This window comes from Schistocerca americana, chromosome X (genome assembly GCF_021461395.2).
Source record: "Schistocerca americana isolate TAMUIC-IGC-003095 chromosome X, iqSchAmer2.1, whole genome shotgun sequence".
NCBI classification, from domain to species: domain Eukaryota; kingdom Metazoa; phylum Arthropoda; class Insecta; order Orthoptera; family Acrididae; genus Schistocerca; species Schistocerca americana.
In genome coordinates this window covers 899,362,675-899,376,110 of record NC_060130.1, presented here as the reverse complement: position 1 = coordinate 899,376,110, position 13,436 = coordinate 899,362,675, and the positions used below count along the sequence as shown (strand labels likewise).

At 42.7% G+C, this 13,436-nt stretch overlaps 1 protein-coding gene across 1 annotated transcript in view; it reads left to right on the top strand.

Moving 5' to 3' along the window:
- Window positions 1-13,436, top strand: part of LOC124556381 (osmotic avoidance abnormal protein 3) — a 373,479-nt gene that overhangs the window by 189,124 nt on the left and 170,919 nt on the right. Inside the window, exon 7 of the mRNA XM_047130344.1 lies at window positions 1,295-1,520. Within this exon, the coding sequence (XP_046986300.1) occupies window positions 1,295-1,520 (226 nt within the window). The remainder of the gene's footprint in view (window positions 1-1,294; window positions 1,521-13,436) is intronic.

Sequence of the window (13,436 nt, the reverse complement as noted above, 5' to 3'; positions counted from 1 at the left end):
AGGATTTAAGACCTAAGAAAAATAACGCATATGAAAAACGGACATCTTTAAAGACGTGACATATTCGAGTGGGGTTTTGACAGGTGACGGTCAAAACACCATTCTGAATACAGGGTAGGAAACGCGTAATTAGCATGAAAACGTCGAGCCCATAACATCTCCATTTTCCTTGCCGCAATGGTCTGTTGCGCAATTGACTGAATTTCAGCGAGATTGAATTTTGGATTTACGGGAGACCGGATAATGGTTTTGAAGAACAACCCAACACTCTGAACGTGAGGTGTTAGCCGTGTATCAGTCATCGCAAGAGCACACCATCTGAACTAACGCCTATGTTTGAACACATTCATTCAGCCCAAAATGAGCAGAAAATTGACCCGATGAATCAAGATCTATCCCCATATGAGACACCGTGATGGAAATGATCCTTGATGTCAGTAAGGCAGCGTGCAATGTAATGATGTTTTCTAATGGGAATGGATGTATTTTGTTTGCTTTGTGAAGCTTGGGTTCTCTGGCGAAACTGAACCCTTCATAGTTATGTAGAAGGCCACATGCACTCCACGTCTCCTGCTAGCGATGGTATTGCCCAAGATGAAAGTGCCACAGGTCACCCTGCCAAAAATCTTTCGTGCTTCAATTTCCAAATTATTTGGAGGAGTTTCAGTGAATGATATGGCCACCTCCATCGTCAGGCGTGATATCCTATGGCGCCGCTTTAGGATATAGTTGGACGATACATGATTCTCAAAATCCTCGTCAACATGACAGCATATCTTCAACGTGATTTTGATGGTTAGCGGAGTCCTTATAAGTTGGGCTGCCGCTGTGTCCCAGGCTGAAGGACGCCCTACTCCTATCATTCCTGAAGTGTCACTATCAATGCAAATTAGAAATAGATTTAATGGTATTCATCCCATAAGAGAAATAGCATAACAGCACAAACGAGGAGATGCAGTGATCGATAACCGGACTTCTACTGGGAAAGATGACGTTCAGATCCCCGTCCGATCATCTTGATGCGAGTTTTCCATCTTTTTCGAAAGTCGTTAGAGGGTGAACACAGGGATGAGTCTTCTAACATGGGGATGGACTTTTTCCGTCTCCATCCTTCTCCAGCCTGTCCTTATGTTCCGTTTCTAATATTGACTTTTCAGCAAGATGTTAAGTTATAACCTTCATAAACAATGTTGTAGTATGTAAAAGCACAGGAAACATAGTGTAAGGAGTATTTATATCCATTCACGTAAATCACTATAAAAACGTATTCTCATAATTTCAACATTTTTCGTAGGATTCCTTAGGAGGCAACACGAAAACTCTTATGGTAGGTTGCATTTCTCCTGCTGATAACAACTACGACGAAACACTGAGCACATTACGGTACGTGAACAGAGCAAAAAATATAAAAAATAAACCACGCATAAATGAGGATCCCAAGGACACACTACTGCGAGAGTATCAAGAGGAAATACGGAAACTGAAGCAAATGCTGGAATCAACATCAGTCTCGGACAAAGGTAAGTACTCCCTCTTGCTTCATCACCTCAAAAAGCTATTTGATATTTTCTTGTACCAGTGCAACTCACTCAACACAGTTTTGCACTGCAACGCCTTTTTTGCCTCGATACTTCCTAATATTTAGGGCCACAATGAAAAAGTTCCAATTTTTGGCAGTGGTATTGGCGTATACAAGGTGTCCCCGGAAAGTTGAGACAAACTTCGAGGAGATATAGAGAACGTCTTGAGGAACAAATCGTGGCAAGGATGCCGTGTCCGGAAATGGCGCCCAACGACGCTACAGAACGTCGAAATTATAGGCCCCAGCGTCTGCCACTAGTCAACCCTTCCGGCAGCAAACGTCACTTTTTACGCTGACGGAACGTAGGCGGGACGTCTCGCACTGTTGTTTGTTATGCAATGATCTCGACTGATTGCCACAATCGCCAGTGGAGTAGATGGAGCTAGTCGCTGGGTAGAAAGGTCTTATCACCTATGAATACGATGTCTGTTGCCTTGGTGGATGACGGTTTTGGATACGAATTTCCATCAGCAGTTCATTTTTCTTCTGGAACCTTCTACAATTACAGTCTTTTTCTGTGCACAGGCGACATATGAACTGCAGATGTAAACCCGTATCCGAAACCGTCATCTTTCAAGGCAACAGAACATAGCGTTCATGGGAGTCAAGGCCTGTTTACACTGACGATTGTGGGAATCAGTCGCGAACACTGAAGAACAAACAACAATGCGAGACGTTCCGCCTACGATCCGATAGTGTACAAGTTTACGTTTGCTGCCTAGTGGCAGGCGACAGCGCTTATAGCTTCAACGCTCTGTAGCGTCGTTGGATGACTTTCCGGACACGAGTTCCTATCCTCTTTTGTTCCTCAAGACACCCTCTACAACTCCTCGAACTTTGTCGCAACATTCCTGGGACAACCTGTATAATTAAATAAGTCCGTAATAAAGTACACATTTAGCAACGCCTTTAGACTAATGGTTATTTACAGTATACTATGAAAATATCACTCTAGCACCAGGGGAGAGATGTCTTCAATTTTCGGAAATATATCGGGTAAAAGTCTCTTGAGCTTTCTGAATGTCTACCAAAGGATGGATACAATTGATTCAGAGTACAGTGAAGTACTAGTTTATTTTAGGTGTATATAGTGCTGAGAATCTTTCTAACTATCTCCAGACTTCAAATAGCAAAATTTCTCCCTTAACTACAATGTAGAACAGATGCTAAACTCTGTCTCAGTCTCCCACTCTGCTGTACCATCTGGATCTCTCACTCTCGCTCTTTCTGTCTCTGTCTCTGTCTCTCTTTCTCTCGCTTGCTCTCTACAGCAGTAAAAAAAGCATGAAAGATACTATTGGTGAAAGCTAGAAATATGTTGAGATATGGACCACCTCGTTGTAGGATAGCAATATTTCTGTTAACACTACGTGGGTGTCCCATGTGATTCCCAACAACTGTTAACACATTCTGCAACTCTCTTCCACAACGAGAGCGATGTGGTGCAATAGTGGACGGTTGGACTGCATTCAGGGGACTGGCGGTTCAAATCCTCACTCAGTCTTCCATATTTTCGTATTCCATGGTTTCCGTAAATTGTTCAAGGCAAATGCTGGGATGTTTCCGTCCCCGTCATTTAACCAATCGGAGGTTGAGCTCCATCTCTATTGATCTCGTCACTGATGGGACGTTAAACACAATTCTTTTTCTTCCTCTTCCTCAAAGAATCACCAACTCGTGCAGACACAAATGGTTACCGTAGATTGGGACATTTCCATGGGATACGCTCAAATAAGATAGGCCCGTCGTAAAACCCATAAATGGCTGAATGGCCTGAAATCTAAGGGATTAAGGTCAAGTGAACGCCATGCTACTATACCTCCTCGATTAATCCATCACTCACATAACATTTGGATTAAATGTTGTCATAAGTGCAGTAGAAAATAGAGTGGTGTCCCGCTGTACACAAACCGTGTCCCTTGTATCTCTGCTAGGGTAACGTTTTCCAATAGTGGGTACAATTCTTTGTGCAGAACTTGTTCATTAACAGCACTTACTGACGCGTCCAGTAAATTTTATGACTCTAATAGTCTGTTACTCACAATTCTCCACCAAATGTTGATACTAAAGCGAACCTGATAACTTGCTCGTGAATTTGCATGTGTGCACAAGCGTATATTTTGGTCCTTTATTGTGTGAACGTAGTGTAGCGGAGCGGCCACAAGACGAGGCCTATTGCCGAAATCCGATCGCTTGCCAGAACACGAGATCTCATCACTTATGCCTTACCAGCGCCTCTACAACTGCGACCCAGGCGCTGGGGAGGGCCGCGCACGTGACCTCAACCGCCACAAGACATGCCTCATCTTGTATTAAAGCAGGTCGTCCCGGCAGACTGGGCATATCGACACAGCCAGGCTACGAATTGTCGACCGCTGAGTATTGGCTTCCGCCAACGTCCATCCGTCATGTCATCGGGACATCCTGGAGGGGTCCAGCTGTGGCCTGGGTGTGCCGGGGGTCGAACTAACGTCCTCTCGTTTCCAGCTACCGGTGACCGTCAGCGCCTGGCATCAACGCCGAGTCACCGGTCCCGCTTTCCGACCGCAGTTACGAAGGCAGAAGAGAACTCCTGACACTTCAAGGCGCCGAACTACACTGAAGAGCCAAAGAAATTGGTACAACTGCCTAATGTCGTGTAGGGATCCCGCGTGTGTGCAGAAGTGCCACAACACAACCTGGCATCGACTCGACTAATGTCTGAAGTAGTGTTGGAGGAAATTGACACCATGGATCCTGCAGGGCTGCCCATAAATCCGTAAGAGTATAGGGGGTGAAAATCTCTTCTGATCAGGGCATTGCAAGGCATCCCAGTTATGCCCAATAATGTTCATGTCTGGGGAGTTTGGTGGCCAGCGGTAGTGTTTAGACTCATAAGAGTGTTCCTGGAGCCACTATGTAGCAATTCTGGACGTGTGGTGTGTCGCATTGTCCTTCTGGAATAGCCCAAGTTCGTCGGGATGCACAATGGACATGAATGGATGCAGGTGATCAGACAGGATGCTTACGTAAGTGTCACCTGTCAGAGTCATAACTAGACATACCAGGGGTCCATATCACTCCAACTGCACACACTCCACACCGTTACAGAGCCTCCACCAGCTTGAAGAGTCCCCTGATGACACGCAGGATTCATGAGGTTGTCTCCGTATCCACACACCTCCATCCACTCGATACAATTTGAACTCGTCCGACCAGGAAACATATTTCCACTCATCAACAATCCAATGGCGGTGTTGACGGGCCCAGGTGAGGCGTAAAGCTTTGTGTTGCACAGTCATCAAGGGTACACGAGTGGGCCTTCGGCTCCGAAAGCCCATATCGATCATGTTTCGTTGAGTGGTTCGCACACTGAAACTTGTTGAACGCCGAGATGTTAATCTTCAGCAATCTGCGTAAGGGTTGCACTTCTGTCACGTTGAACGATTCTCTTTAGTCATCGTTAGTCTTGTTCTTGCAGGATCTTTTTCCGGCCTCATCTATGTCGGAGATTTGATGTTTTACCGGATTCCTGATATTCACTGTACACTTGTGAAATGGTCGTACTGGAGAAACCCCACTTAATCGCTACCTCTAAGATGCTCTGTGCCCATCGCTCGTGCGCCGAGTGTAACATCACGTTCAAACTCACTTAAATCTTGACAACCTGCCATTGTAGCAGCAGTAACCGACCTAACAACTGCGCCAGACACTTGTTGTCTTATATAGGCGTTGCTGGCAACAGCTGTAATATTACGAATAGCTAGCCTTCAATGTAAACGATACAATTTTGTTAATTCAGTAATAAACGTGTATCACAAACTAAATAATAGAAACTGAAAACTAAGATAGCTATACCCTCCCTCCAAAGCCCCATAAATACATCTTGTTTGTAATACGTACTGGGACATTTCAGTTACGTTACACTACTGGGAAACACTATTCATTACCACCCATATTTACTGAAATACGGTACATAGAATGGCAAATCTACACAGTGTCCTGTTTAGGCCTATACTTTACGCCAGTTAATGTAGTGTTAGCTTTTAATTTGGTACATGATGAAGACAAAGTGAGTTACTCAACACTTCGATTATCGACGATACGTACGTATTATACTGAAACGTGAACTTGAAAACTAAGAATTTAATTCTTTGAATTAACATACCTTTTGCAAAAGTTTTGGGTGCGTAGGGAAAACTAATGGTACAGCATTTTCTCGAAGTCTTACTGTTGAAAGAGAAGTTCGGTCTATGTCCTCTTCTCGGAAATGCTGAGAACATATAGTGCTCCATTTAGACGCACGCCAATTCTTCCTCCTCACGGCATTCTCCCACAGAGCTTTCCGACCTTCATTTTTAGGAAATCTAAAATCATACAGGAGAAAAACACGCTATAGTACAAGTACCGATGTAGCACACGTTCATTCACAATGAATTTGTAAAATCACACTTAACGAGACAACTTACACATGAAACGTTATTCCCTTCGATTTCGCATCACAATCAGAACGATTCGTGCATCCGAACACCACACAAGTCACCATTATAGCGCAAAATCCTTCCAAAAGCGAGCGACAAGCCTATGCACACAAGCTTACAGCAGCAATGTTTTGGTCGGATTGAGATGGCTGCCCTCGGCTTCACATAGCTTCACAGCTGTGACGTCATGGCGTCTCCCTCTATTCTTACCTCCATGGTATTCTGCCTGTTTACATATCTCTGCATTTGAATACGCATGCCTGTAACAGTTTCTTTGGTGCTTCAGTGGATACACCGCTAGGAAGGTCGCCACTATGCCGTACTGACGGAAGCGCTGATAGCGGCGCCTTCTCGCCTGCCGTCCCGATCTGGATCGCCGACGTATCAGTTTCTAATGACCTCGATGTCGACGGGACGTTACACCATAATCTTCCTTTCTTCCTGTCGTCGACCTCCGCCGCCGCACGCCTTCTGTGGACACTGTATGTACGCCATTTTAAACTAGAAGTCGAGAAATTGTTTGTTACCCCTTGCTGTCTACACCTCTTGCATCAAGCTACCGCCTGCAACAGAGAACCACTTGCCTACACCAAGTACACACCTTTATCGTAGCCTCTTTCGGTGCTGGATACAAGGTTCCACTGGACTTTCCCGTGCATTACAAAATGGTTCAAATGGCTCTGAGCACTATGGGACTTAACTTCTGAGGTCATCAGTCCCCTAGAACTTAGAACTACTTAAACCTAACTAACCTAAGGACATCACACACATCCATGTCCGAGGTAGGATTCGAACCTGCGACCGTAGCGGTCGCTCGGTTCCAGACTGTAGCGCCTAGAACCGCTCGGCCACCCCGATACGCATTTATGCTGCTCCCGCATACTTTCTACTGTCATCTGCGCATCTTCCATTTGAGTGTCTCTCGGTTCGTTCTTACATCTTTGAATCCAGTATAGAGCCTGATTGGTCCCTCTACAGTATGGGCAAAATAAAAGTGGTGCAGAAAGTACAGAGTGGCTATAATTAGACTTTGGCTACTTGAGCCTCTGTAGACGAAAAACTGTTTACCTTATGGGTACAAACCTGCATAGGTACGATGTTCACACTGTGCGCTGCAGTATTTTAGTTGTTATTAATGTTAGTGTCATGACTTGTTGGGCGCCGGTACTGGTGCGGCGACAAGGTGCTGAAACACAGGCGTCAGTGTGCACTACAGTTGCAGACACTCAACATGGATTTGGCCAAGCTGATCAGGGCCTTACTTGTGAAGCCGCTTCATCAAAACAGTAGCGGTAGTGCTGCTCCTCTTCGCGAGTATCGACGCACTGAAGGAATACGGAGAGGTTCTTTCCGCACCGGTGCTGAATAACATGATTCGTAACTTCGAATAAAGTGTCGATCTGAGAATTTCTCCTGGGAGAGGCAGGAGGCCATTTGCGCCACAACTTGTTGAAGACGTTATTGTTGCCATGGTTGAGAGTGCTGGACGCTCTGTGCGATCTTCAAGCAGTGTGTCTCGACAGCTGAACGTTCCATGGTCCACCGACCGGAAAGTGCTGTGAACAGTTGTGAAATGGTATCTCTAGTGCGGTTGCAGGCTGTCGTATATGCAGTTCGTCGTCACATTGAGCAACGTTTGTAATCTGGAACTTAAACATGGTACTCAATTAACAAATGTTACCCTCTCATGTGAAAATTAAAATATGTATCTTTCAATGGTTTATTCGTTATTTCTCTTCCGAATGTCCTTAAAAATGTTTCCGCAGAGTTTCATTGTCCTACGATAACTCATTTCCGTTGGACTCTCTCGCACAACGAAATTTTATTTGTAACCTCACTTTATTTCACGTATTTTAAGATAGGCAACTCAACTAACATAACATGCCCCGGCTGTGGATTGCCTATCTTAAAGTGCATCAAATATTTTCTGAACCAATTTTATTTTTTCCGTCCTACTTAATCCTTTCGCTGGCTTCATGTCCCGCTCAGCGTTTAACTATCATTATAGCTACACTACTGACCATTAAAATTGCTACACCAAGAAAAAATGCAAATGATAAACGGGTATTCATTGGACAAATATATTATACTACAACTGACATGTAATTACATTTTCACGCAATTTGGGTGCATAGATCCTGAGAAATCAGTACCCAGAACAACCACCTCTGGCCGTAATAACGGCCTTCATACGCCTGGGCATTGAGTCAAACAGAGCTTGGATAGCGTGTACAGGTACAGCTGCCCATGCAGCTTCAACACGATACCACAGTTCATCAAGAGTAGTGACTGGCGTATTGTGACGAGCCAGTTGCTCGACCACCATTGACCAGACGTTTTCAATTGGTGAGAGATCTGGAGAATGTGCTGACCAGGGCGGCAGTCGAACATTTTCTGTAGCCAGAAAGGCCCGTACAGGACCTGCAACATGCGGTCGTGCATTATCCTGCTGAAATGTAGGGTTTCGCAGGGATCGAATGAAGGGTAGAGCCACGGGTCGTAACACATCTGAAATGTAACGTCCACTGTTCAAAGTGCCGTCAATGCGAACAAGAGGTGACCGAGACGTGTAACCAATGGCACCCCATACCATCACGCCGGGTGATACGCCAGCATGGCGATGACGAATACGCGCTTCCAATGTGCGTTCACCGCGATGTCGCCAAACACGGATGCGACCATCACGATGCTGTAAACAGAACCTGGATTCATCCGAAAAAATGACGTTTTGCCATTCGTGCAGCCAGGTTCGTCGTAGAGTACACCATCCCAGGCGCTCGTGTTTGTGATGCAGCGTCAAGGGTAACCTCAACCATGGTCTCCGAGCTGATAGTCCATGCTGCTGCAATCGTCGTCGAATTGTTCGTGCAGATGGTTGTTGTCTTGCAAACGTCCCCATCTGTTGACTCAGGGATCGAGACGTGGCTGCACGATACGTTACAGCCATGCGGATAAGATGCCTGTCATCTCGACTGCTAGTGATACGAGGCCGTTGGGATCCAGCACGGCGTTCCGTATTACCCTCCTGAACCCACCGATTTCATATTCTGCTAACAGTCATTGGGTCTCGACCAACGCGAGCAGCTATGTCGCGATACGATAAACCGCAATCGCGATAGGCTACAATCCGATCTTTATGAAAGTCGGAAAGGTGATGGTACGCATTTCTCATCCTTACACGAGGCATCACAACAACGTTTCACCAGGCAACGTCGGTCAACTGCTGTTTGTGTATGAGAAATCGGTTGGAAACTTTCCGCATGTCAGCACGTTGTACGTGTCGCCCCCGGCGCCAACCTTGTGCTAATGCTCTGAAAAGCTAATCATTTGCATATCACAGCATCTTCTTCCTGTCGGTTAAATTTCGAGTCTGTTGCACGTCATCTTCGTGGTGTAGCAATTTTAATGACCAGTAGTGTATAATTACGTCTTACATTCGATGTTTGTTTCCCGATCTATTTCGTTTTTATTATTTTTTATTTTTTTTTCCTAATGCCTCTACTGCAACTCTCCATTGCTCGCTGCACAACGCTCCAGTTTTTAAAAATTATCGCATGAAAAGTCTGCGTCACGCTGCCGTAACTCCAAGTTGGTCAGACACACTGAGTTTCCTTTTCGAATCACATTGAAAGTTAGCTTTCAAATTCCTATTTAGTTTACCAAAAGCATGGCTGACCAGTTTTACTTTTCTTTCTATTCTTATGCTCTCCATCCAGTCAGTCTCTTCAGCTGCCCTAAAATTTTTAAAAAATCGTTCGCTGTGTCTGTGGCATAATGTTAATTTGTGCAAGTTTTTCTTCGAAGTGTTGATTATACATTATTGTAGTCGTATTACATTTCATTATTAGGCTTACTTTCAAACTTCTTCCATTAGTTGTTGTAGTACATCTGCACCAGGAACATAAATACAAGTCCGCAGCTCGTGGTCGTGCGGTAGCGTTCTCGCTTCCCCCGCCCGGGTTCCCGGATTCGATTCCCGGCGGGGTCAGGGATTTTCTCTACCTCGTGATGACTGGGTGTTGTGTGATGTCCTTAGGTTAGTTAGGTTTAAGTAGTTCTCAGTTCTAGGGGACTGATGACCATAGATGTTAAGTCCCATAGTGCTCAGAGCCATTTGAACCATAAATACAACACCTTCAGCAACACGAAAGTGATTCACTTTTGTTCACATATTCCTTCAAGCTTTCGCCAGTTTAAGGACCTTCTTATAGGATTTCTGAGAGTATTTTTGATGTTATGGAATATATTTTCCTGGCTGATACCTCGTTCAGAATACTAACATAATTATGTTAAATCAATGCCTTTTTATTCAAGGGCTACTAGTAGAAACTTTCTTGAAACTGAGTCAAAAACTTTTCAGAATCTGCGAATCTCAGACAAAGTAGTAATTGATACTGCTCCGTTCCATAATATTGTTTATTGTACTGTTAATTTGCCAGTTTCAAATCTAAATTCCCTTCTATGCGGATGGTGATAATTTTAGTGCATATCTTGCACATTACGGTGGAAAGTCTGATAGGTCTTCAGTTTTTTGTCTTGTCTGTCTTTTTTTATATGAAGTAGAATAATTACAACATTGTTTAAGTTCTGAGGAATTTTTGTAACCTCCTTTTGTATTACTTTGCTCTAGTTTTAACCATTTTCATTGGAACTCCATCATCGCTAGGAGCCTTTCCTTTCTTTGTGCCTCGAATGGATTTGTGCAGATCATCTGTCTTTATCCGAGAAACGACTTGTCCGTTATTACCTGTGTTTCTGAAACTATCTTAATGTTTGTACAGTTTTCTCTCTTATGTTCGTTACTGTACCTTCTGAGGGAATTTGGTGTTTACCCAAAATAAGTTTTTGTTTTATTTACCTCAGATACCTGTTGTTTTCAACTGAAGATATGCGCGGAAAAACGAGCTAACCCTCAAATGTAAAAGCTTAGAGGTAAGTGTTGCCATATGTTGCTGTCCTCACCTCTAAATATCATATTAAGATATTTAGGTGTGAGACCAGTGTCAGTTTTGATACTTCCTGTACCCAGCAACAGATGACAACACTTATCTCTAAGTTTTTACGTTCGAGGGTTATCCCGTTTTTCCGGGAATGTCTTAAATTGTTTACCTTAACAAATTTTCATTGTCTTTCCTCAGATCCTCTCTGGAAGACATTACCGAATAGTTCTCTTTAATTTAGGATATTATATAATATTCCTACTATCATTTATTTAAAGTTCTCTACTTTTATTTAATATTAATAGCATTCCATTTGAGAATTTCTTCCTTTTGCTTTCTTCACAAGTGCAGTATCTTTTGCTGTTTACATAAGTACCTTTCTCATATAATTGGCCTTTCGTCTACGTAGAATATAATGTCCAGTTTGTAATATTCTGGAATTAAGGCTTAATTTAATCTATTATTTCTCATATTCGTGAACAGTCTCATCTACATTTCCGATTTCCTGCCTAAGTAGGTTGTTTCATTACAGCTATGTATCCGTTCTCACTCTGCATCTAACTGGCTTGAGATCACACGAAATAACAAAGTGATTTAAGACCGTCACACTCCGTCCACTTTCTTAGCTATTTCATAAAATATAATCAAGTTGATTTTTATTTTACCAAGTCCATTTGCTTCTTCAGCAATAATACAGAGGGGTAAAACATATCGTTCTACTAGGCAAATTCTGTTAATGTATTAACTCTGTCATTTCCACTATTGTACCCTACATTTCATACCGAGAACTGCTTCTTTAGTTTTTGTCCTACGTTTGTATTAAAACCACCCATTCTCGTCTCGTAACGACATTTGATGTCATTTAGCAATTCCTGTAACTATTACGCTAGATCTTATAGCTGCTCATGAGAATGGCAGAAAATTGGAGCATGAACTTGAATAATTTACACTAATTATATTATGTTTACTTCCAAAATAAGTCTTGCTATTCTGTTTGAGAGTCCTTCGACGCCAGTAAAATTCTTTTTGCTCTTCTAGTTCACAATGAAACCTACATTCAAATTTCCTCCTCGATCTGTTCCTCCATAATGAAACACAGCTCCTCGTTGTAATAATATGTTTTTACCGTATTACTGATTACTATATCCCATTTGATGTTATTTGACTTCTCTTCAAAGTCCGTTAACCAATCCTCAGATCGTAAGGATTTTAAATTTATTGTTGGTGGATAAAAAGAAGTGGAGTATATGGAATGTATGTGTCAGATTTTAGTTAAGCAAACTCCCTGTAGCTAGGAGCGGATACAGAAATAGCTGCGCGTGCCCCATTGCTTAAGGTCATTGCCTGGTTCTGCTGCCACCAATATGCTTTAATACATTTGTGCAGTGTCTGTTTATGACAGAGTCTGTACAGTTCGATGCAATGTTCCTTCGGATATGCATACATATCCGAACAGGCATTGCTGGCGATGCAAGTCACAGTTTGGATTTCTGAAGGGTTCTGATATAGAGAAAGCTATTTACACTTACAGTGAGAATGTACTTAATTCATTAGATAATAAATTACAAGCTACTGGCATTTTCTGTGACCTGTCAAAAGCCTTTGACTGTGTGAACCACAGCATTCTCCTAAGTAAATTAGAGTATTATGGTGTCACCGGCAATGCTGCGAAGTAGTTTGAGTCTTATCTATCTAACAGGAAACAAAGGGCGTCGTTGCGAAATACCTGTGCAGTAAGCAGTCAGTCTTCGTCTGACTGGGAATTAATTACATGTGCTGCTTCTCAAAGTTCCATTTTGGGTCTATTGCTTTTTCTTGTGTATATTAATGACCTCTCATCTGTTACATTGCCAGATGCTAAGTTTGTTTTGTTTACAGATGATACAAACATTATAATAAGTAGCAAGTTAAGTACAGATTTAGAAATAGTTGCTAATCAAATTTTCACTGACATTAATAAGTGATTTAAAGCTAATTCGTTGTCATTAAATTTTGAGAAGACCCACTATATGCAGTTCAGAACCTGTAAGAGATTTCCTTCCAGCATTAGTATAACGTACGAAGACATGCAGGTCGAAGAGGTTGACAGTGTTAAATTTCTGGGATTACAACTCGATAATAAATTCAGTTGGGAAGGGCATCCCACAGAATTGCTTAAGCGCCTAAACAAGTCTGTATTTGCCGTGAGAATTATGTCAGATATAGGAGATATAAATATATAAAAAAACTTGTATACTTTTCGTACTTTCATTCTATTATGTCGTATGGGATCACATTCTGGGGCAACTCATCAAACCGAGCAAAAGTTTTTAGGGTGTAAAAATGTGTGATAAGAATCGTTTGTGGTGTAAATTCAAGAACATCTTGTAGAAACCTGTTCAACGAACTTTGTATTCTAACCACTGCTTCTCAGTATATTTATTCCTTAATGAAATTTGTTGCAGGTAATACATC